We start from the raw sequence: 22,580 nt of genomic DNA, 5'->3' as shown, positions 1-22,580 counted from the left end.
ATGTTATCTAATCAGCCAATTGTGTGGCAGCAGTGCAACGCATACAATCGTGTAGATACAATTCTGTAGCTTCAGTTAATGGTCACATCAGCCATCAGAATGGGGAAACAAGGTGCAACTGCAGCCCGGTCAGTTTCAGCTCGTCTGCAGGACTGGAAGCTGCACGGCTCGGCCAGCGAATCGGCCTGTGAAAGGGAGAAGCAGCTGGCTGCGGTCGTCTGGTAGAATCCTATACACCAGCATCCGCCAGAGGGATTTATGCAGGATGTTGCGGCAACAGAATGGATGTACAGATTTAACCGATCCAAAATTCGGGAATAAAGGAAGAAAAAAGTTGAAATGCTGCATATAATGTGATTGGTTGGCTTTACTCATTTGAATTCTGCAGAACAAAACCCAATCAAAATGGAGACTGAACTACGCATTCCCCTCTATTTTTGTCACTGCTGTAAAACATTTTTAACTGCATACAACTGAAACCATCTGCTTTTTCTCCCCCTATTCCTCCCAATAAAGACATCACATCTAGTTATGTGAGAATCCTGGAGCAGTGCAATTTGCTCAGTCATTTGAAAAATCACATACCATTTGAATCAGATTTCTGCTGTGAATGAGTCAGTCAGTGTGGTGTTAGCTTTGTTGACTCTACCCCATTTCTCTCAATAACCTCCTGGGCTATACAGGTGCAAATAGAATGATTATTTCATGTACTGTCCTGCGCACTGGGGTTACAGCAAATGAAAACAAATGTTCTTGTCATTTGTAATTTTTTTCCCGTACTTTTTCAAATCGCAGTTAGTAGGTCCTCCGTTGTCCAATTGCAACGTGCTGAATAATGTATCGCCCTGAAAACATATTTTTTTAATGTCAATTAGCACTACACGTTACATCTGTTGCCACGCACAGGCCTTGTATCATTAAAATTGGATTTAAATACACTCAAGGCAAAAAAGCTTATGGTGTTTGTTTTCCATAACACCATTATGAAACTGCGGGAACATTCGCAGCTGACTAGCAGATGCATTAGAAGGACAGCCCAAATAACAAGCTTTGGCTTGCTGTCGCAGTGTGAGTTTGCTACCGCATTAGACTCAATAAGTTTGATTAATTGGGTTTCTAAGACGAGGGTAGTAAGCTAATGTACTTCACTGAGACAGTGCATCGCAGTTCTATTCCACATGCAGTGGTCTTCAAACTTCTCACATTATGAGAATGCACTAGCATATGTGCGAGTTTGTTTTTAAGATAGAATGGAATTTACTAAAATGGTTTTACAGTACTGTCATACACCCGCTACCCCCTGCTCTGGTCGTAGATATAGACATAAAGACTGCATTAATAATTAATTATTGACGTTTTTGTTATTTTATTGCTGTTGTTGTCTTTAGGGGGTAGTATAGTTGCTATTTTATTTTTATGTTTGTAGTATTGCTATCATCATAGCTGCTATGACTTATGTTGCTCTTAATATTAGTTGAAATCACAGAGGAAGTAGTGGTTTTAAAAATATTACTAGTTGTAGAACTGGGGCCTTCTCCAATCACTTAATTTTGACCTCTTTTTTTATTTTCCCTTTTCCTACTCCGAACTCAACTCCATTGAGAGAGAGAGGCTAGAAAGAGACTAGAAAAAAAAAGTGAAGACAGGGAAATCGAGAAAACATAAATTTGGTTGATCAGCAGGTCGATCATTTATATGTGACACTTATTGAAAAAATATTTCCCCAAAGGATGCACTTATGCTTCCTTGCTCAAAGCAAAGTTTGTGAGTTCCTGGCTACTGCTTCTAGCTCCTATAAGGAACCTTTAACATGTTGGAAAGTCCTTAAAGATGTAATGAGCCTGGGCAGTAGTACTTGTAGTGATTCACTGAAAATGGCTTCCTCTTCACACATGCGGTAGGTCTTCAGCACCAGTAACTAGATGACAAACCCTCCATTTGTGCGATATTTACAGTGCTGTGGGTCCTGTTCATCTCCTGAGTGACTTATTCCACACAATGGCTGTTGATTATATGGTGTGATGTATAGGGCATTGTGGGTATGTAGTCTCTAGGGTGATGTATAGCAGCGGTTCTCACCAGGGGGACTCAGGGAGCAGTCAGGGAGGTTTGAGATGATGGGGAATTATTGAAAGCTTCAATAGCCAAACAGCAAGACGTGTAATTATTCTGCTAAATAAAACGAAGCGACAAAATAACCTTTACTCAAGCCGTTTACTCAAGTTTCATACCAGGTGACATTACTGTTGTAATTTCAAGATAGCAACCTGTTAGCAACGCACTTTGTTAAAGAAAACAACAGTAATTTAACTTGTGGAACAAAACGGGATACCCTTCAACGTACGTTAACCAGTGATTGAGGCAACCCATGACTCAAACTCTTCAGGGTTTTAGGACTCGAATCTGTTGCACTCTATTAGGAACTAAAGGTACAGGGCATTGTTGGTCAGTAGTTTCCAGTGAGAAATATAGGGCAATGTTGGTCAGTAGTTTCCAGTGAGAGGTATAGGGCAATGTTGGTCAGTAGTTTCCAGTGAGAGGTATAGGGCAATGTTTGTCAGTAGTTTCCAGTAAGAGGTACAGGGCAATGTTGGTCTGTAGTTTACAGTGAGAGGTACAGGGAAATGTTGGTCAGTAGTTTCCAGTGAGAGGTATAGGGCAATGTTGGTCAGTAGTTTCCAGTAAGAGGTACAGGGCAATGTTGGTCTATAGTTTCCAGTGAGAGGTATAGGGCAATGTTGGTCAGTAGTTTCCAGTAAGAGGTACAGGGCATTGTTGGTCAGTAGTTTCCAGTAAGAGATACAGGGCATTGTTGGTTGGTAGTTTCCAGTAAGAGGTACAGGGCATTGTTGCTCAGTAGTTTCCAGAGAGAGGTACAGAGCATTGTTGGTCAGTAGTTTCCAGTGAGAGGAATAGGGTGTTGTGGGTTGGTAGTTTCCAGTGAGAGGTATAGGGCATTGTTGGTCTGTAGTTTCCAGTGAGAGGTACAGGGCATTGTTGGTCAGTAGTTTCCAGTGAGAGGTATAGGGCATTGTTGGTCTGTAGTTTCCAGTGAAAGGTACAGGGCATTGTTGGTCAGTAGTTTCCAGTGAGAGGTACAGAGCATTGTTGGTCGGTAGTTTCCAGTGAGAGGTATAGGGTGTCGTGGGTCAGTAGTTTCCAGTAAGAGGTATAGGGTGTCGTGGGTCAGTAGTTTCCAGTGAGAGGTATAGGGTGTCGTGGGTCAGTAGTTTCCAGTGAGAGGTATAGGGGGTCGTGGGTCAGTAGTTTCCAGTAAGAGGTATAGGGTGTCGTGGGTCAGTAGTTTCCAGTGAGAGATACAGGGTGTTGTGGGTCAGTAGTTTCCAGTAAGAGGTATAGGGTGTCGTGGGTCAGTAGTTTCCAGTGAGAGGTACAGGGTGTCGTGGGTCAGTAGTTTCCAGTGAGAGGTACAGGGTGTCGTGGGTCAGTAGTTTCCAGTGAGAGGTATAGGGTGTCGTGGGTCAGTAGTTTCCAGTGAGAGGTATAGGGTGTCGTGGGTCAGTAGTTTCCAGTGAGAGGTATAGGGTGTCGTGGGTCAGTCGTTTCCAGTGAGAGGTACAGGGTGTTGTGGCTCTGCACTGTGGCATATGGACACTCTTCAGGGTCCTGGGTGACATTGAGTGAAGAGTGAGCCAGCGTACTCCAGAGCTCCAGAGCAGTGTGTACAGCAGGGAGCTGGGAGCTCACTGCGTTCCAGGTCACGTCTCGCTACGAGCCGCGTAACTCCAGCCACCTGCTCTTGTCAGATGGGCCCCCGATGTCATCATCCCCGCATCCTCCTCATCAGCACGAGAGCTCGGCATGCTGGGAGATTTCACGCACACGCACGCCTCCTCCGCCCGGGCCTCAGGTAGCAGATTCCGCCCCAGATCATCAGCTTCTCTCTCCCAGCCTGCTCCAGATTTCACCCCCCTCACCCACAGAGGCCTGGTGCACAGCCTCCTTCAGCCAATCATCTCAGCTCCTCAAATACAGGCATCTGGTCATGCTGGGGCCTGACAGCAGTGTCTGCATACAATTAGTCTGTGCCCCGTTGCCACGGAGACTGTCACCGCCGCCACCACGACTACAGACCCCGCCCCTGTCATATACCAGGTGGCCATTTTAACTTTCGCTTGATTGATTTCTCACTGTCGTTGTTTTTTCCGGTCAGCTGAAGAAACCCAAAATGGGGGTTCACATTTACGCATGTAAATGGCAAGTGGACTGCATTTAGAGCGCTTTACAGTTAGTGCCTCTCATTCACCCATTCAGTACAGTCACAGTTATTTAGCTGACGCTTTTATCCAAAGTGACTTACAGCTGATTAGACAAAGCAGTGCCATGCAAGGCTCCGATCGGCTCGTAGGGACGTGGGCTTTAGGTGTCCTGCACAGGGCTGTGCTGATAATGGTCTGCATTAGTCAACTTAAAGAAGAAAATACATAAGATTATTATTTTGTGCAGGCAGGTGCTGTCCACCTGGGAAACTTGCATAGCTCACTTCTGGTAAATGATCCGTTTTACACTTTTGGACATATTTACCACAGCAGCCATGTTCAGGAGTTACTCCAGGGTCTAATAGTTTTACCTGCGATCCGGACCTGTCAGCTTCTGGCCGGGAGCCCGGTTCTGCCGAGTCAGGGCGCTTCCCCTGCAAGGCCGAGCCAATGGAATGTGCGCGTACACTAACGCCCAGATGACGCGCAAAAATCTCACAACACTGTCAACGCCACGCCGCCATTCATTAGGATGTTACGGCTCGGCCGGGAAGTCGTTGTGGCTGCAGCTATGAACGCGTAATATGGCAGAACGGCAGTGAATTACGTCTCAATACTGCAAAGACACTGTGATTCACAAGTTTCGTATAAGGACAGTTGCCGTGGGCATGGAATATACAGTACGCGGTCGCTATAGAGTCTCTCGTTTCAAACTGCCGACAATGACATCAGTCCCCGTGCGAGATGGAGTTAGCGGTCGGATCATTCTAGCATTTTTGGACAGGCGCTGAATTAACATGCTAGTTCCTCACTAATTATCACAGACTTTACAGTCCAACAACGATCACTCAGTTTGTATCAATAATGCATTACTGTATTACTTGGGGGCCATATCTCCACCTCGGTTCTGTTTCGAGATCGCTTCATCTTGCAGAATCTAACGAGCGAATCTCCTAATTGTTACAAATCTAATGCCTGTCCGCGGCAGGCAGTTCCTCCTGTTTTAAGAGCACCGGCTTTGCACCTGCTTCTGATCCCCTCGTTCATTTGTGTCTCGTTCCAGAACCACGCAAACAGGGGATGATGAAGAAGAAGAACCAGTGGGTGAAGAAGAGGAGGACAAACGGTGATGTGATCTGCACACCCGCCCCCCCCACCCCCCCGCGCTCAGCCCCCGCGCCCAGCCCCCGCTCTCCTCCTGTCAGCTGACGCAATAAAAACAGGCTCAGACGCGTTGACGACGTTCAGCGACTGAGTCGTGGAAACAGTGCCGTCTATGTGGTTGACATTTTTAATAATCAATGAATCACCGCATGAAGCAATTGGCTAATTGCCCTTTGCTCCAGAGAAAAAAAGAAACAGAAAAGGATTACGTAATATTGAGAGACAACAGTGCAGCCAACAAGCCGGGTGCTAATGCAGAAGGAAATAAAGGGATAGAGTGGAGGGAGAAAGATTCTGCAGAATAGCTTCCCTCCTCTCCTTCCTCCTCCCTCTCTCTTCGTCAGCAGCACTCAACAGCTCAACAAGGACACTTGCTCCAGCTCAAATTCTGAATTCAATGACGAAAACAACTTTCTTTGCACAAACACATGCACACAGACACACACGGAGACACAAACGAATACACACACACACATGCATGCACACAAACACAAAAATACACACATATGCATGCACACACAAAACACAGGCACACACATGCCCGGATGCACACGCAAACACGCAGGCACCCACACACACACACACACGTCCACACATGCACACATGCATGCGTGCAAGCACACACACGCACGCACACAAGCAGACACACACAGATACACACAGACAAGCGCACACACACCTCTTCCCTTGCCCTGTCCTTGCCCTTTTGACCCCGGTAAGTAAGAGCCTTAAGCCTGGGGGGGGGGACGAGGAGGTGGCACTGCTCTGATACGGTCTCAGCAGCCAAAGAGGCCAGCCTAATCTGGGAAGAGGACGAATCCCCACACTAACTTTCTCATCTTATTACACGCTTATTACACGCTTCTGTGGAACAGGGAAAAAGCAACACACTACAGACAGGAAGTGATGACGCTAAACCTCTGGGCGTTCTGAAAGCCCATTGGGGCAGTGGGTGGAGATGCAGTGTGTTATCTGAGGTAAAGGAGGCTAAAATCACACCCAGGCAAACTCCACCACTGGCCGTGTATTAGCCTGCGACACAAAGCTACACAGCAGTCTTACGCAAGACCGTGCGTAATCAGAACTGCATCTGCAATATCACTCGCTCATAACCAGTGCTGTGTTTAACTCACCCTTGTGTAGTCTTACCATTCTGGATACTCCCCTTGTCCTAAGGGTCAAAAATGACCCGCCTTCGCTAAACACTTAAAATAAAGCAGCTTAATTGAATTTATATTTTTCAAATCTATTTTGCATGAAGAAACAACCTGTCACTAACACCACAAACTTTTATTTTTAAGTAGAAAGAAGATCATTTAGGGGGTTTTCTGTGCTGTTAAACGCAGTGGCGGGTAATTTTTCACCTTTAAGGCAACACAAGGGTTAAAGCAGCAGCAGTCATCACAGGAGACGGCAGGAGGATAACGCTACCTCAGTCCATACAGCACGGTGCCGTCAGGGTGCAGGCGAATCATCCGGTTTTTCACCGTCACGCCGTGCACAAACGACTTCTTGTCGTTGAGGAAGTACGTGTCCGGCACCCATAGCTGGTCGGCCACGCGGTTATCCAGGGTGAGGTTGAGGGGGATCTCCGAATAGGACAGTCGTTTGTCCCGCCAAGCTTGCTGGAAATACATGGTCAATGTATAGTCCTGAAAAGAGAGAGAGAAGGGGATTGTGGGACACAGGTGACTGGCTGGGCCCGGGGAGCTGTTGTCAAGCCTTGGGGAAAAAAAAAAGAAGAAGCAATTCACTCCGGCGTTTTTTCCCAAGATTTTCAACCGGCTTTCAAAGTGCCTCGGAAACTAAATGACGCGGGCATGAAAGCTGAGAGGATACCTGAGGGGTCGGGTGATAAGTGGTACAGGAGAGAGGAGACCTGGAACAAAGACCCTTCAGGTTGAATTAAAGTCAGCCCAGCACACTGAATCAGCCCTAAGTCTTTACCCCTGACAGCAGAAAATAATCCCTGACAGAATCACAAGCCTCAACACAAACGGCTGCTGAATTACATCTCTGTACAGATGTCGGATATATTATAGAGGTGCTGAAAAACAGACAGGCATTCAGAACACTTATTGTGCAGACCAGTGATCCCCAATTCAGGTGCTGTAGAGCTGCAGATTCTGCTGCCTTTTTGTGCCATTCAGAACTTGGCTATGCACAGTAAATTGATCAGTTAATGCAGTTGATTACACAGCGAAACCAGGTCGCCTGGTTTCTTGGGTCTGAATTGGCTGCTATTCTTAAGGTGAAAACAAAATCTAGCATACTCAATGATTACCTGGGACCAATAATTTGCAGCCAATAATTTCCAATGCAGAACACACACACACACACACACACACAAACACACACAAACACATGCATACACAAGCACAGGCACATGCACTAGACATATTATCCAGCAGGAAAACACCTGTGTGAGGTTTGGTAGAAAAGTTCTCTAATTTTTCAGGATTATACATTAATAACATTACATTAATGGCATTTGACGCTCTTATCCTGAGCAACATACAGTTGATTAGACTAAGCAGGAGACAATCCTCCCCTGGAGCAATGCAGGGTTAAGGGCCTTGCTCAAGGGCCCAACGGCTGGTCGGATCTTATTGTGGCTATACCGGGGATTAAACGACCAGCCTTGCGGGTCCCAGTCATGCACCTTAACCACTACGCTAGAGACCACCCCGTATGACAGCTGGAACACAAAAACAGCAGACTGTGGGGCAAGACAAACATTAACTGACAGCAACATAGCTTGCTGTCTGAAAAGGACTCATAAATTCTTCAAACACTAATAAATAAATAAATAAAAACAAGCCATTTGTTGTGTGAGACAGAATTGTCACAGTAGACATACCCTTGGACCTGAATCTGAGGGAATTTGTTTTTAGAAAACATGCAACGCTATGAACCATGTACAAGCATTTTGCTTTGTGTTTATGTATGGTGCATTTCATGTGAATATGTAAAACACATCAGGACATCCTGGTAAACAAACGGTAAAGGAATGAACAAAATAGTAATTGCAATGCTGCAAATCTGTGTCCGAAATAGAAAAGAAATCTGGTGTATGTGTTCTAAATGATCCTATCACAAGCTTTTGCCGACCTCCATAAGAATGAGAAGGTGGAGGTAGAGGTGGGGGTAGCAGGTTTGGCTGGGGATGGAGTTTGGGGGGGGGGGGGTTACATGAAGGTTGAAGCCACTGATCCACAATCATTATAACCCTTTAACCCCTTATGGGCAGATGCAACCTGCGCGTTACATCTCCCTTAACAGATGGATGTGACCTGCACGTTACATCTCCCTTAACAGGCGGATGTGACCTGCACGTTACATCTCCCTAAACAGACAGATACGACCTGCACGTTACATCTCCCTTAACAGACGAATGTGACCTGCGTGTTACATCTCCCTAAACAGACAGACACGACCTGCACGTTACATCACCCTTAACAGATGGATTCGATGCCAGCGTTGTATTTGATCACCTGACCGTTTTTCTAGACACATGACTGTTGAAATGCATTGTGATTCCTGGCCTTTCTAAGGGATTTCTATAGGGCGGCTTGGTGTAAGGTGTAAGTGGGTTAAGGTGTAAGATCACTACTGTGTTCTACTGCACATTCTAATGGTGATGTAAAGCAGCAACCCTTGGAAGGTGTAACACCGTGGAAACCGGGCTCTGTGGAAAGCTCCGGACTCTCTCTCGCGCGCGAGCGTCACACCCATGGATGCCGATCGTTACATAACGATCCTCACTGCACATCGGCCCTGCTGAGCCCCGCGCGCTCTCCTCCACGTGCCAGTCTTCTCCGGGACCGCTCCCTTTACTCCATCATCGGTTTGGGCTGTAATTTAATGAGGCTACATATTCTGTGTGTGTGTGTGTGCCTGTGTATGAGAGTGTCTCTGTGTGTGTGTGTCTGGGTATGAGAGTGTCTCTGTGTGTGTGTGTGCCTGTGTATGAGAGTGTCTCTGTGTGTGTGTGTGCCTGGGTATGAGAGTGTCTGTGTGTGTGTGTGTGCCTGTGTATGAGAGTGTCTCTGTGTGTGTGTGTGCCTGTGTATGAGAGTGTCTCTGTGTGTGTGTGTGCCTGTGTATGAGAGTGTCTCTGTGTGTGTGTGCCTGTGTATGAGTGTCTGTGTGTGTGTGTGTGCCTGTGTATGAGAGTGTCTCTGTGTGTGTGTGTGTGCCTGTGTATGAGAGTGTCTGTGTGTGTGTGTGTGTGCCTGTGTATGAGAGTGTCTCTGTGTGTGTGTGTGCCTGTGTATGAGAGTGTCTCTGTGTGTGTGTATGCCTGTGTATGAGAGTGTCTGTGTGTGTGTGTGTGTGCCTGTGTATGAGAGTGTCTCTGTGTGTGTGTGTGCCTGTGTATGAGAGTGTCTCTGTGTGTGTGTATGCCTGTGTATGAGAGTGTCTTTGTGTGTGTGTGTGTTAACAACTTAAAAGTTTAACAGCGTCCAAAGCACTGCGCTGTTACATTAGATTGTTATTAACCGTAGCAGATGACAGAAGCAACTGTTTGATTGTGTTCGGAATAAATGGTCATTGGGCACGGAAGAGAGAGAGAGAGTCAGGGGGAGAGAGAGAGAGAGAGAGAGAGAGAGAGAGAGAGAGAGAGAGAGAGAGAGAGAGAGAGAAATTACTCTTGACCAGTGTTTATGTTTGTGTGTGGTATTTGCATCTGTATGGTATAAGGGAAAGGGTTGTTACTCTTTTTTGCTCCTTTGGAATGAATACTATATATCTCAAGTTTACTTGTCATGCAAATGAAGCACATTGAATTTGAATTTGAGAGAGAGAGGGGGAGAGGGGGACAGGGAGAGAAAAACGATCTTAATATCATCAATTTCAGCTCCACACCACACAATTATTAATATTCAAATATTCATTTGGGAACAATAAACTGCCCGCTACAGTATAAATCTGTGGGTTGTTCACATCCCTTTTTATGTTACAAAAACAGTTTTTCCAAAAGACTGTCATGTTTCATGTTTGTCACGTCATGTTTCATGTTTAGTCATTGTCCTAGTTATGTTATTGCCATGTCACGTATTATGTTAGTCTAGTCTTGCCATGTTGTTATGCTTTATTTCTTGTTACATTTAATTTTCATGTCATGTTACGTTTCATGTACAGTTGTTATGATTTAATTGTTAGTCTTGTCATGTCACATTATGTAGTTTATTTATGTCACAGTTAGAAACTTGTTATGTCACGATTTATGTTTGTTTCATGTTATGTGGTACTGTTCATTGTTTAGCATACACTTTTTTGTGTCTTTCTGCAAACCTTGCATTCCTGCTTTCTCTCTCTCCCTCACTCACACCCTAATTGTTTCAATTTCCCTTGTCTTCTTACTAATCTACAAACTTTAGATCAGGATTGGGTAATACTAACATTCTAACCATGTGTTCATGTTACCTTACGTTTTTTGTGCATGTCATTTACTAACTTACTAACGCTAGGGAAGGATAGGTTTATTACTAACGATTACTAATTACCTCGTTAACTTGTCAATCCTCCACACCTGATTTCCATTCTCTTGCTGCTCTCAAGCTAATTGTCTACACCTGTCTACACCTGCATATAAAGCTCAGTTTCATGTCATGTCTTTGCGAAATTGTTGCGTCCTGTTCGTCAGTGCACCTCTTTAGCGGTTTTGTCAAGCCATTGTCTACCTGTGACGATCCAAGCCTGTTTATTGACCAAAGAATATTGACTTCTGTGTTGTTGACCATTGCCTGCCTGTACCACGACTTTGCCTGCTGTCTTTGTGCTTTTGCCCCGCGGAGCAGACTTTGGTCCTGACTCTTGCGCCGTCATCGACCCTGAGCCTGCCTACCGTCTACCTGTACTTCTGCCCCGCTGACAGCTTTCCTGGCTACCAGACTTTTTGCAAGGTGTACCGATTACGAGACTGCCTTCTCCCTCGGGACTGTACTTTGGTTTCGGCTGGATTTTACGTGTATGAACATTGCCTGTTTTTTGACTACGCTCACTGGACACTCCCTGAATAAAGCCCTGACGGGACCTAAAGCACTAATCGTGTAATGCCAAGCCCTGATCACGCTGCTCATGTTGTCCAGAGGAAAGATGACAGCAAAAACCCAAAGGCAATAGTGCTGGATGTTCTGGACTTTTACTTCTTTTACGTTCATTTTTCCTGCTCAGCACAAGTTTTCTCAAACTCCCTCAGCCTCCACGGATGCTGGTCATTGCAGCCGATCTCATGATTAATAAAGGCAATGTTGCTACCATGCTTACGAGCATTAGTGCAATGCTGGCTCATTTCCATTCGCTTTGAACGCTTCATTTTGGGGGAGTTATTATTTGCTGCATCGCCCATTGAATGCAAATATTAGCTGACCTAACTGATTCGACAACATAGGATGTGAATTTATTTTTGGAATGTCCAACTGATTCTGACGTAATATTCTAGTATTGAGCCTGAGAACTCCCTCACTTTACACTGAGTCTGTGTGAACTCAGAGAGTCACTGAATAGTTGGCGCTGTGGTTCCACGCAGATCTCCTCCTGGCCCTTGAATCGGCTTTTTCTCAACAGCGTTATAATAATCTGCTCATTTATCATCATCTCCTGTAATCTTTTTACAGCTTTTTGTGACGACACTTCCTGGAATCCAGCTGGACTATTGAGGCTCCCAGCCTGGGCCCTGGCACTCTTCTGCTCATTCACCACTGATGGCTAGGCTACATCTCAAACCCAGCTAGCACCAAATGTCCTCACAACGTTACTGGAATGTTCTATCAATGTTATAGCATCGGCAGTACATGGCCGCTACATTGAGAGAATGTTTGGTGCTAGCAGGGAACATTCAAATCTATTCCCAGATTTTTTTATTTTTTTTATTTTCCTGCTTCCTGATTTCCTTTTTCTGTGTGTGTGTGCCTGTGTGTGTGTGTGTGTGTGTGTGTGTGTGTGTGTTTGTGTGTGTGTGTGTGTGTGTGTGTGTGTATTTATGTGTTGGGGGGATCAGTATTGATGTAAAGATTTTAATTTGATTTGATGTTTCTTTTGCATGAGATCCACATATTTAAGTGCGATGCCCGGACATAATATATAAGCTCGACAGACTTAGGGCTTATAAATAAACCCCTATTTATATGCATAACTTGATATATTAACAAATGTCTGCATATCATTATGTATTGTACAGTATGCGGACAACATCCATATTTTATTGGCAAGTGAAATAAAAGATCTTCAGATGGGAATAATTATCTGAATTGAATATAAATACCTATTAAGTAAGGAATAATACCCTATAAACTAGTCATTTTTGGGGAAATAATTGCAACAGGGTTGTGCTACGTTTACCTGTTTTCCACCCTGAAGGGCAATTATTTCCTCATAACTGATTAGTTCATAGGGTATTACCCTGCTTATGCCACAGCTAACTTGCCAATGTAATGTAGTTATGGAAAATGTATTTTAAGTTTATAAACAATTGTATTAACTGAAATACAATGGGAATGGGAGAAAAAGTAGTCCCTGTTTCTAAGGAAAAAATGTAGCATTGCCTGCTGCAACTAAAAGCCAACTGCACACCAGATCACTCACTCGCCATCGCCAAAATGAAATAAAACGTTAGGATATTTCCTAATATTAGCACGCAAAATATTAGTAACCAATTTATATACATTTTACGCAGAATTCCAGACTTGCAACTGAACAGAGCCCTTCCCATTTTGAACTGAAACATAGAAAGACCTCAATATTTAATTTAGTTGTACAGTACAGCAAAACAACATATAAAATTATTCTGGACTTCACGCTATATGTAGTTTACAGAGAATATCAGTGTACTGAATATATATATCATCTTGTGTCTAAGTATATTCCTCATACAGATGTTTGATCATTCTCTCCTCACTCGTATGTTGTAACCGAATGTAACTGAGTTAAAATTATTGGTTACATTAGGTTGGAAACATCTCCCATGGTTCATTTTCCGACAATGCAAAGTGTAGCCTAACCCAATGCAATGTAGCCTACAGTAACATATATTTTGTCACCAGGTCGGCTGTAACCGGACTATTTGCATGAATTAAAAATGCATTGCGTGGTGTATGTTGCGTGCATTGATATTTGTTGGACATTTAAGCTGTGAAAAAATTCTGCACACCTGTTCTATCTGCTCTCGTTAGCGAGGTTATGAAGATAATGCACACCCACTTGACACATCTCGGCCAATCAGCATGCCACATTTTTGCCCTAGGAGGACGGTTATTTTTCAGTGCCGTGGTATAATAATAATGGATTATTTCTTAAAATCCCTGAGGCCCAAATGATCTAGATCCCTCGAGTTTGAAAAACATAATTATCACCTGCAACAGGTACAATCTTTCTGCCTGACCGACGCTGTCATAAGAGACACGTTTATATAACGCGTCAATCTAATGCATTCTTACCTATGATGACAAGGAAAAAAAACAAAACTTGGCTGGACCCTCACTTCTAATTGTGCCTAAGTAAAGATGATAAAGGGAAAACGTGGTTGTGGGAGTTTTTTTAATGAGCGCTAATTATCGCTCACACAGCTGGGTTCGTTCTCTGAGGGAAGATGGAGAGGAGACCAGCTGGAAAGGGCCTGGAACGCTGTACGCAATCTGGGAACGAAGTCGGAGAAACGTGCCGTCAGATTGAGTGTAGCGCTGTGTCCGAGAACAACCGCCAAAGAGAAGGGGGGAGGGGGCCTTGACGAAAGCGTGAGTAATTGTAGCCTTGAACAGGAGAGGTGTACCGCGAAACACGGAGAGGGGTCCTGAGGGTTTACGGAAATGCAGATGCCGACCCGGCGGCCGCATGTGATTGGTCGAAATCGCTGCATCCCCTGCGACGCTGCAGCAGAACCGCATGCACGCCTACAGTGACAGGCTTCCACGTGTGGGCCAAACAAGCCGGGCGGCCATTTTGAGTAACACGGACCCTTCAGGGTTGTTTTGGGGTAAATGAGACTTCAGACTGTGGAGAACATTTTCTTGGCTTTCAGGAGTGTTGAAGGGGGAGGGGGGCACTTGGATAAATTGCGCGTATGACGTTCACTGAGCAGACAGCACTGTTAAGCAGCCCAGTGGGTATGCCTTTGACACAATGGGTTGCTATATCATCCTAAGCCCTGACACTTTATTTCTGTCCCCCGTGGGAGACATGAGTCTCTGCTCTTAATCTCATATCAGAACCATATACTCCACTATGCTGAAACGTACACTATAAGGGACATTTAAGAACAATAAAATAAATATTTTCATTGTGCCGTGTTTTTGTCATCCAAGACACTTGTGTTGCTGTATGTCAAAAAAGTTATTTTTTTTTTCTGTCAGGCCACAGAAGGATATCAAACAGTAGAATTACAGAACATGAGACAGACGTTTAGCGTGAACCACTTTGCCTCCGCGTATAAGAACCAGCGAGGGCCAACCTGCAAGTTCACTGCATTCTGGATGAGCAAGACAATGTGATGATTACTGAATAGAACTGAATTCCTGACCAGTGATAAGTGGGTTAGAGACTAGATTGATTGATGGGTGAAATTCTTAACACTAACACAGAGGGGGCGGTTTTACAGACACAGAGTGAACATAGTGCTGGATTAAAATAAGTTTTGTATGGAGAATCTCCATTCACAATGTCATTTAGTCTAGGACTAGGCTTAACCTGTGCCTGCAAACCTGGTAGTCCCATTATAAAAGAGATTTAGATTTCGTTGGGGTATTTCATCCAGGTTAAATAAAGGCAGATAGTAGTAGTAGGTGAAAAATTTTGTCACATGCTAACTGCTAACGAGCGTCACAAGATTTCCAGCAGCCGACACGGTTGTTTTGTTAGAACGGCGAGGACGATGTGGCAGTCGTGTTTCCCCCCATCTCCCTCAGCAGCTGCTCAAACTGCAGCTCCATGCACTTTTCCCTAATGGCGCTGTCCAAACCAACATCCTGTTCATTAAATCTCAAAAATGCCTTCGCTTTCTCTATCAAAACCTGCAGTATTAACATCCATTATGAGGACAGACCCAGGACAGCTGCTGCCGGGCCCGGCCGTGTCGTCATTTCCCCCACGCGGCCATTTCAAGGGGAAAAGAGAGCTCATCCTGGAACGGAGCTGGACGCCAACTCTGAACCTGCTCGCTGAAGTGTCTATTGACCTGACCTGGAGAGGTACTGTAGAGGCCAGATCTCAGTTGAATCTGCCGGTACTAACGTGCCAGAGAGAGAGAGCGGTGTAATTTGCACAGGACATTTGGGCTGTCTAATCCCTGCCCGAGTGCGGGCATCCATTTCCTCACTTCTTGGACGGCTCCGCTTTAAACGCGGAGCCGGATGCCGTGTTCCAGCCTGCCATTTCCAATTACAGCTTTTACTTCAAGCCCTCAGCAGGCACAATACATTATTTTCGGATGATTCATCTGAAGACAAAAAGAATAAACAGGGTCCTCACCAGCGGAGTGGGAAGAGCTGTGGGGTACCGCGTTAAAACACAAATCGCCCGGAACGGAGCGGGCATGACCGTTTGTTCTGAAACTCTGCGGGCGCATTTCGGAGATTAGACGCCGCCTCAGAAGGAGGCTGTTCTGTGGGCACTGTCAAGACCTCGCCGAGCACCGTGGAATAAAATTAGAGGGAGAAAAACACAGAATCAGCCTGCGTTTGCCGCGTTAGCACGTGTTAGCACGTGTTAGCACGGACCCTTCGTTCCGGCGTCGCCTAATCGCTCGGCTATGATTCCCCCCCCGATGAGTTTCACGTTCGATGTTGACTCAGCCTGCCGGAGGTTGAGTCACGTGACTGCGCGTGTCATCTTCCAAGGCTCTCAGTAGCCGGACTGGACTGAGGGAGAAGGTAATTATGCATTGATAATATCTCCCCCGTCCCCCATAACCACTCCGGTAACCTCCGCTTCATGAGTGTGCTGTATTTGCCAGGAGGGATTTGAAATTTGAAAGCTGTAAAATGCTCAGAGCAGAGATGCACCCATGATTCTGATCTCTGGGGCTGTCTATGTGCATTCATAAACATACATATATACATCTCAGCATTTATATAAGAACTGCCAGTTGTGTTCCAGTCCTACTCATTTAGCATTAAGCTTGGTGGCTATCGAAATCATTAACAGCATGGGAAATGTTCGTTGAAGGTGGTGTTTAGTTTCTATGGAATCAAGTCCCTTGGCCTTTGTCTCCACATACCATTCAGGATTTCAGTGTGGAACACCATTATTATTTGACCTTCCGAAGAAAATGGAGGCAGGCTGTTCTTACACAAGCTCCACAGTATTACTGAGACTGGGCTCCACTTTTGTGAACTATAATAAATTCTGAACATTACCCACGCACGCCTGCCAGTCTGTAATCAGTAGCAGAAAACGCGAGTCGTTTGTCTGGGAATAATTTTGCGCTGAATTCCATTACACACGTTTGACCTTGACAAGAGACAGGAGCACTGAGAGCAGAGCTGGGGAGCGGGCATCGGGAGGACTGTTATAAATGGAGCAAATGGATCCCAAATGGTCTTCCTCCGGCCGATTTCTACCGCATCCTAGCGCTAACCTGGTTTGGTCAGTCCACTGCACTCCAAGATGGATTACCACCCCATCACTTTACATCCCTCACCCTCCTCTGAACTCTATTATTAGACAGAAGTGACCTGTATTCAGCCTAAATGTGCAGCTACTATACATTCCCAGAGATGGAGCTGTATGTTTGGAAGGAGGGCTATTGTTACTGCAAAAGCCTGCATCCTGCTAAGATGAAATATAACTTCTAACAAAAAACACAGACATGTCACTGTTGAAACATGAGCTGCAGGTAAAAACCAAGACTGGGTTTTCCTGTCAGTCTACACTCCTGACATATTGGCTGGCTCTGAAATAGCGACATTGTTCCAAAGAGCGCGATGGTAGCTCTCCCATTCATTAATCCCTGGCCTGGATCTCTCATCCCATACAAGATGGTGTCCACATTCTTGTGTTCTGTCAGTGCTAGCTCTTTCCCAAGTCTAATTCCCCCAGTCCCCTCTAATGGAAGCACTTAGCTCTGCTGTTGTTTGACTCTAGACTATTCACTCAATCTGACTGGTGTGTGCACAGAGCTCGTTTGTATCTTTGGGGGTGATTGCCGAGAGGTGACAGGGAGTGCCCCACAGATGCGATTCCACCAGGGGGGATTTTGTGTGTTTCGTTTTTTTTCAGCTGAAGAAGGATGAGGGAAGCCACTTTTCCAGCTTCCGGTGATTGGAGAAAGAAGAACAATGGGAATAAAAGTTTTTATAAAATAAACCTGTTAGTGCATGCGTTTGTGTGTGTGTGTGTGCGTCTGTGTGTGTGTGTGTGTACAGTGCTCTCCAATAAAAGTATTGCCACCCCTGAAGAACCAAAAGGGCATCTGAAATAACATAGCCCTCCTGCAAGCTGGTTAAGTCCCCGGTTTGTTAGGTAGACATGGTTCAGGTCCCCACTTGGCATATTAAAAATAAAAACAAACACACTAAAACTGAAATAAGCATGCAATGAGCAGTGCAATGAGCTTGGCAGGTATAGAGTGAGAGTTCCTCCCTTAGTAACATATATGTGCATGTTTGTGTTTGTGTACTTCTGTGCATATACAATATGCATGTGTTTGTGTGTGTGTTTGTGGACTGAGGTGCATAAATGTATGCATTTGTGTGTGTGTGTATGAGTATATGAGTACATTGTGTGTTCATGCTAGCATGTGAGTATATAGAGGGGCAAGTGTGAGATTTGTATTGGAAAGGCTCAGCCTCCTCATATCCCAGAGCAGTAGGCCGATGCATTGCCACAGTGCTCCCACACGCAACCAGAGCCAAGCTGAAAGCCCTCTGAAACTGCATTCTCTACAGAAGAGAGTCCAACTGGACCAGAAGCAAAAGCAAATTCCTCATGAATTATAGAAGGCTGAGGGAAGGCAAACTCAATCCTGATGAAGTGTAGCAAAATCTCAATTGGACGACACGGGGAGAAACATGATTCCGCGGTTTAATTTCATTTTTTCGCAGGGCCCACGTGAGCCCCCGTTTCAGAAGCCAGTTTATACGGATCGTCCTCGCTCAGGGACGCCGCTTGCACGCACACACGCACGCACACAAACACACACACTCTGTGAATGGTGATGGTGTTCACACACACACACACACACACACACACCACTGAACCAGGACATTGTTGAAGAGGCACCATGTCCCTCCAGGCTGGAGCAGCCCGGAGGAAGGAGAGCTAAAGGAGCAAGAGGAGGCTTCAGAGCACAGACACTTTCCCAAGTGTGGGACGAGGTCACCTTGTGGGCGACAGAGAGAAGGAGAGTAAACAGGAATGAATCCTCCATCTGAGAAGTGGGCACAAAGTCACTGAAGCGGCTAACAGACACAGACGGGACGAAATAAATATGACTTTTGTGTGTGAGACGAAACCATATGGCGAGTCACAGGGCAAGAAAAACTTCTCTAGTGCAGAGGCGTATTTACCCAACTGCACAAACTGACCGACAGGACTGCAGCAAAGAAAAAAATAGCTGCAACTTTTTTTGGGGAAAAGATAGATATGAGCAGTGTGGATTGTGTTTTTCTTTTTTTCTTTCTGTCACAGGTGACTGTGGGAATGGGTTTGCAAGAACACTGTATTTCTGCAATGTGGCTTCTGCAATGTGATGGTGGGGGTGGGGGGGCCTGTTTGAATGTAAGCCTGCTTCAGCTGTGGGGGGGGGGGGGGCAAGCTCCAGCTCCATACTAATAGAGCAGTGACCTGAAAGAGAACGCTTTCAATTGGATATTGTCTTCTGCCAGAAATATCTCAACCCGCTTGATAAAGTGGCTCGTGGGTATAAAAGGACAACCCCGTTTGGACTCTCAGAGTCGCCGGAATCACACAGCTGTGTGCCTTTTAGTCTGACTGGCCCTGTTTGAAATCCTCACACAATTTCTGCCAGGAACATACATAAATCTCTCTCTCTCTCTCTCTCACTCTCTCTCTCTCTCTCAAATTTTAATCAAAATTCAAGGTGCTTTATTGGCATGAAAAAATGCATTTGTATTGCTTTAGCATGGCAAGGAAGATGTGAAACAAAGAAAACTAACAGGGTAATATGTTTGTTTATTAGAATATACTCTATAAGAATCTCTCTCTCTCTCTCTCTCTCTCTCTCTCTCTCTGTGCATCTACGCTTGTTCTCTGAAATAACTAAATAAATGACATGCTTTTGGGGATGGAAGAAGGTGGCTGGAGCCTTGCTCCAAACCCCCCATTCCATGCTAGTAAGATGTCCACTATCCAACTGAAGAGGAGGCATCGGGCGTCAGGAAGGAGCCAAGCTCTAAAATCTGTTTCAAATGTCAATCTGGAGCCAAGCAGCCATGTTCATCTAGCACTGATGCATTTTAATGAGCTTCTCAAAATGACACATACTGCAGTCAAACAACTGCGCTCACAAACCCTGAAGGAGCACACAAGCAAACACAAACACACGCACACAAGCGATACGAGCATATCCATTTGATTTTCCTACACACCACTCGCAAAGCTAATTAAAATACCTGACTGCTATAAGATCTGTGCTATTCTCTCTCTTTTGGAAAGAATAGACTTGGCCTCATTGGCCAACACTGTCAGCAGAGGATTCAAATCATACAGCTTCCCCTGTGGGGCTTGAAAACATAAAAGTTGATTCTGGAAACACACAAATCCCACTGCTTGTAATTATACTGTCCTAAAAGGACCTTTTTGTTGCTTCATGTCCTCTTTTACAAACAACAGATGTGCTCGCTATTTCAGAGGGTACAGGAGAGACAGAAAACATGATTTTAAACATGAAAAATAATCCTCCCTCTCCTCTGTTTTTCTGCATTTTTTCTTTTTGCTGATGTAAACAGTTGCCCAAATATGCCCTCACTACTTCCCCCATTCCATTGCCTCCTGGCTTGTTCTTCTGTGTAATCCAGGAAGCCGGTGGCTTCGCATCTCTTATGCAGAAGGAAGTCACTGGTGAAGCAGTGCTGGCCATTCGGCGAATCGCACATTTTGCAGGGATTTAAATGCGCTGATGAAGCACTTCTTCCCATGTTTAATTACACCACAAGAGGACATGGAAGGAAAGCTGGAGGGTTTTCTGGGTGTTTAACACACAAGGATCCCCCAAAAAATGTAAAAGGCAGTCACCATCCCTCACAGTGATGGATGAAATTATCTGACCATCCATTTTCTGAACCCTGTACTCCTGGTCAGGGTGGAAAGGGGGGAGGGGGGATGGAGTCTATCCCAGGCATTCTGGGTGAGAGGCAGGAATACACCCTGGACAGGTCACCAATCCATCACAGGGCCCATGCACCATTCACACACACACTCCTCATACCCCCAGGGTAATTTGTAGGCTCTGCCATTAACCTATGATGACCTGCATGTCTTTGGACTGTGGGAGGAAACCAGAGTACCCAGAGGAAACTCACACGGACACGGGGAGAGCAGCTACACACAGAAAGGCCCCCAGCTGTTATTCTGTACCTTCTTGCCTTGAGGCGACAGCACTACTAACTGCACCACCCCGCTGCTCCCGAAATGGAATGAAAAGATGATAAAAAGCAGAATTACAGAAGCTTCATAAAAGCAGAAAGACTAGCAACCTGTGACAAGATGGAATGGCTTTCCGCAGATCGTATCTGAGGGTGGGTTAATAGTGAGATTGACAATAACGATCGTTGGTAATGTGCTGGATGTAGGCAGTGGAATGATGAAAATAAGCCATCCGTCTCATCGTGTTCTCCATCTGCTGAGTGTACAGGGGCCCTATCTGTAGCTCTGCAGCTTGCAGCAGCGGGTCTCGGCAACGGTTACCGCTATAAAAAGCGTCGTTGTAACCGTGGTTACGGTTCTGCCGTAAAGCGATACCTCTGCTAGCGAGGACACTGCCAAACGACTCAATCTGAAAGTGCTATCTCGATCAGGCTCCTAAATTTAGACTCCAGCGCGGAAGGAAAGAGCTATCGCTCTTCTCCCGGCGTGGGAAGCTGAAGGCAGATTCCCAGTCCGTGGAAGCGTGATTATCCGGGAGTGCTGGTTATCTGCGGGAGGAAGTCAGATAGGTAGGCTTTGCGTGTCATCGGAGGAAGGATCTTTTACTGCGGTAGCAACACGGAGGCCACCCGCCAGAGTGGCTGACAATCCATCTGCACAACGAGTGCTGTATGGGTGTGAGTTTCTTCACGCTCGACCACTTGGTCTTCCAGCAAGAGGAGCAAATCACAGCAAACCAAACCAAATACATTTTTATACTATAAATTTTAATGCACCTTGTTCTGGTCAAGAAATGTGCTTCTACACATAATGTATGTCTTCTCCTGCCTTCCCTATTTAATATTCTCATTCTTGGTTCTTCAATATTTGAGTGTTGGAATTGTAAATGCCCCAAACTATTTTGTTTTGATGAATAGATGAGTGAAGGCCAACTGAAGTCAGTGAGAGCCACAGGGAGTTTTGGTTTACGGTCTACAGATCCACGTTCCTCATCCCACTGTACCTGGAAAATATTGGTTAATCCTTTGATTTTTGGGGGTTTAGACCTCCATTGCTTTCAGTCGTGATATTTACATCAGCAGGAGTAAATGTTCAGTTAAGAACATTCCAATCACATATTTCTGATTCCACACTTTAAAGGATAAAGGTTGCATATCCTTTTACAGGATCTCAACCAGGTCTGTCCAACACTGCTCCTGGAGATTTACTGTCCTGTAGCATTTCACTCTGATCTTAACCAAGCACACTTCACTCAACACTTAGAGATCTCACTGAGTTGCTCATTAGGACCTGCTATAGTGAGTGAACAAGTGCTTAAAGTGTGTGCGCATGACCAGACCTTATCACCAACGCTACGGATGGTGCAGTGGGTAGCACTGCCGCCTCACAGCAAGGAGGTCCTGGGTTCGAATCCCTGTCGGCCGGGGCCTCTCTGTGTGGAGTTTGCATGTTCTCCCCGTGTCTGCGTGGGTTTCCTCTGGGTACTCCGGTTTCCTCCCACAGTCCAAAGACATGCAGGTTAGGCAGATTGGAGAGTCTAAATTGCCCTTAGGTATGAGCGCGTGAGTGAATGGTGTGTGTGCCCTGCGATGGACTGCCAACCTGTCCAGGGTGTATTCCTGCCTTTCGTCCAATGTATGCTGGGATAGGCTC

General features: G+C 45.4%; 1 protein-coding gene across 3 annotated transcripts in view; it reads right to left on the bottom strand.

Moving 5' to 3' along the window:
- The window catches only part of LOC133132975 (gamma-aminobutyric acid receptor subunit beta-2), a 74,427-nt gene that overhangs the window by 33,901 nt on the left and 17,946 nt on the right, over positions 1-22,580 (bottom strand). For all 3 annotated transcript variants that reach the window (XM_061248830.1, XM_061248828.1, XM_061248831.1), the window contains exon 4: positions 6,816-7,036. In XM_061248830.1, coding sequence (XP_061104814.1) covers positions 6,816-7,036 — 221 coding nt within the window. The remainder of the gene's footprint in view (positions 1-6,815; positions 7,037-22,580) is intronic.

Source organism: Conger conger, chromosome 7 (assembly GCF_963514075.1).
Source record: "Conger conger chromosome 7, fConCon1.1, whole genome shotgun sequence".
NCBI classification, from domain to species: domain Eukaryota; kingdom Metazoa; phylum Chordata; class Actinopteri; order Anguilliformes; family Congridae; genus Conger; species Conger conger.
This window is presented reverse-complemented; position numbering and strand designations above follow the sequence as displayed.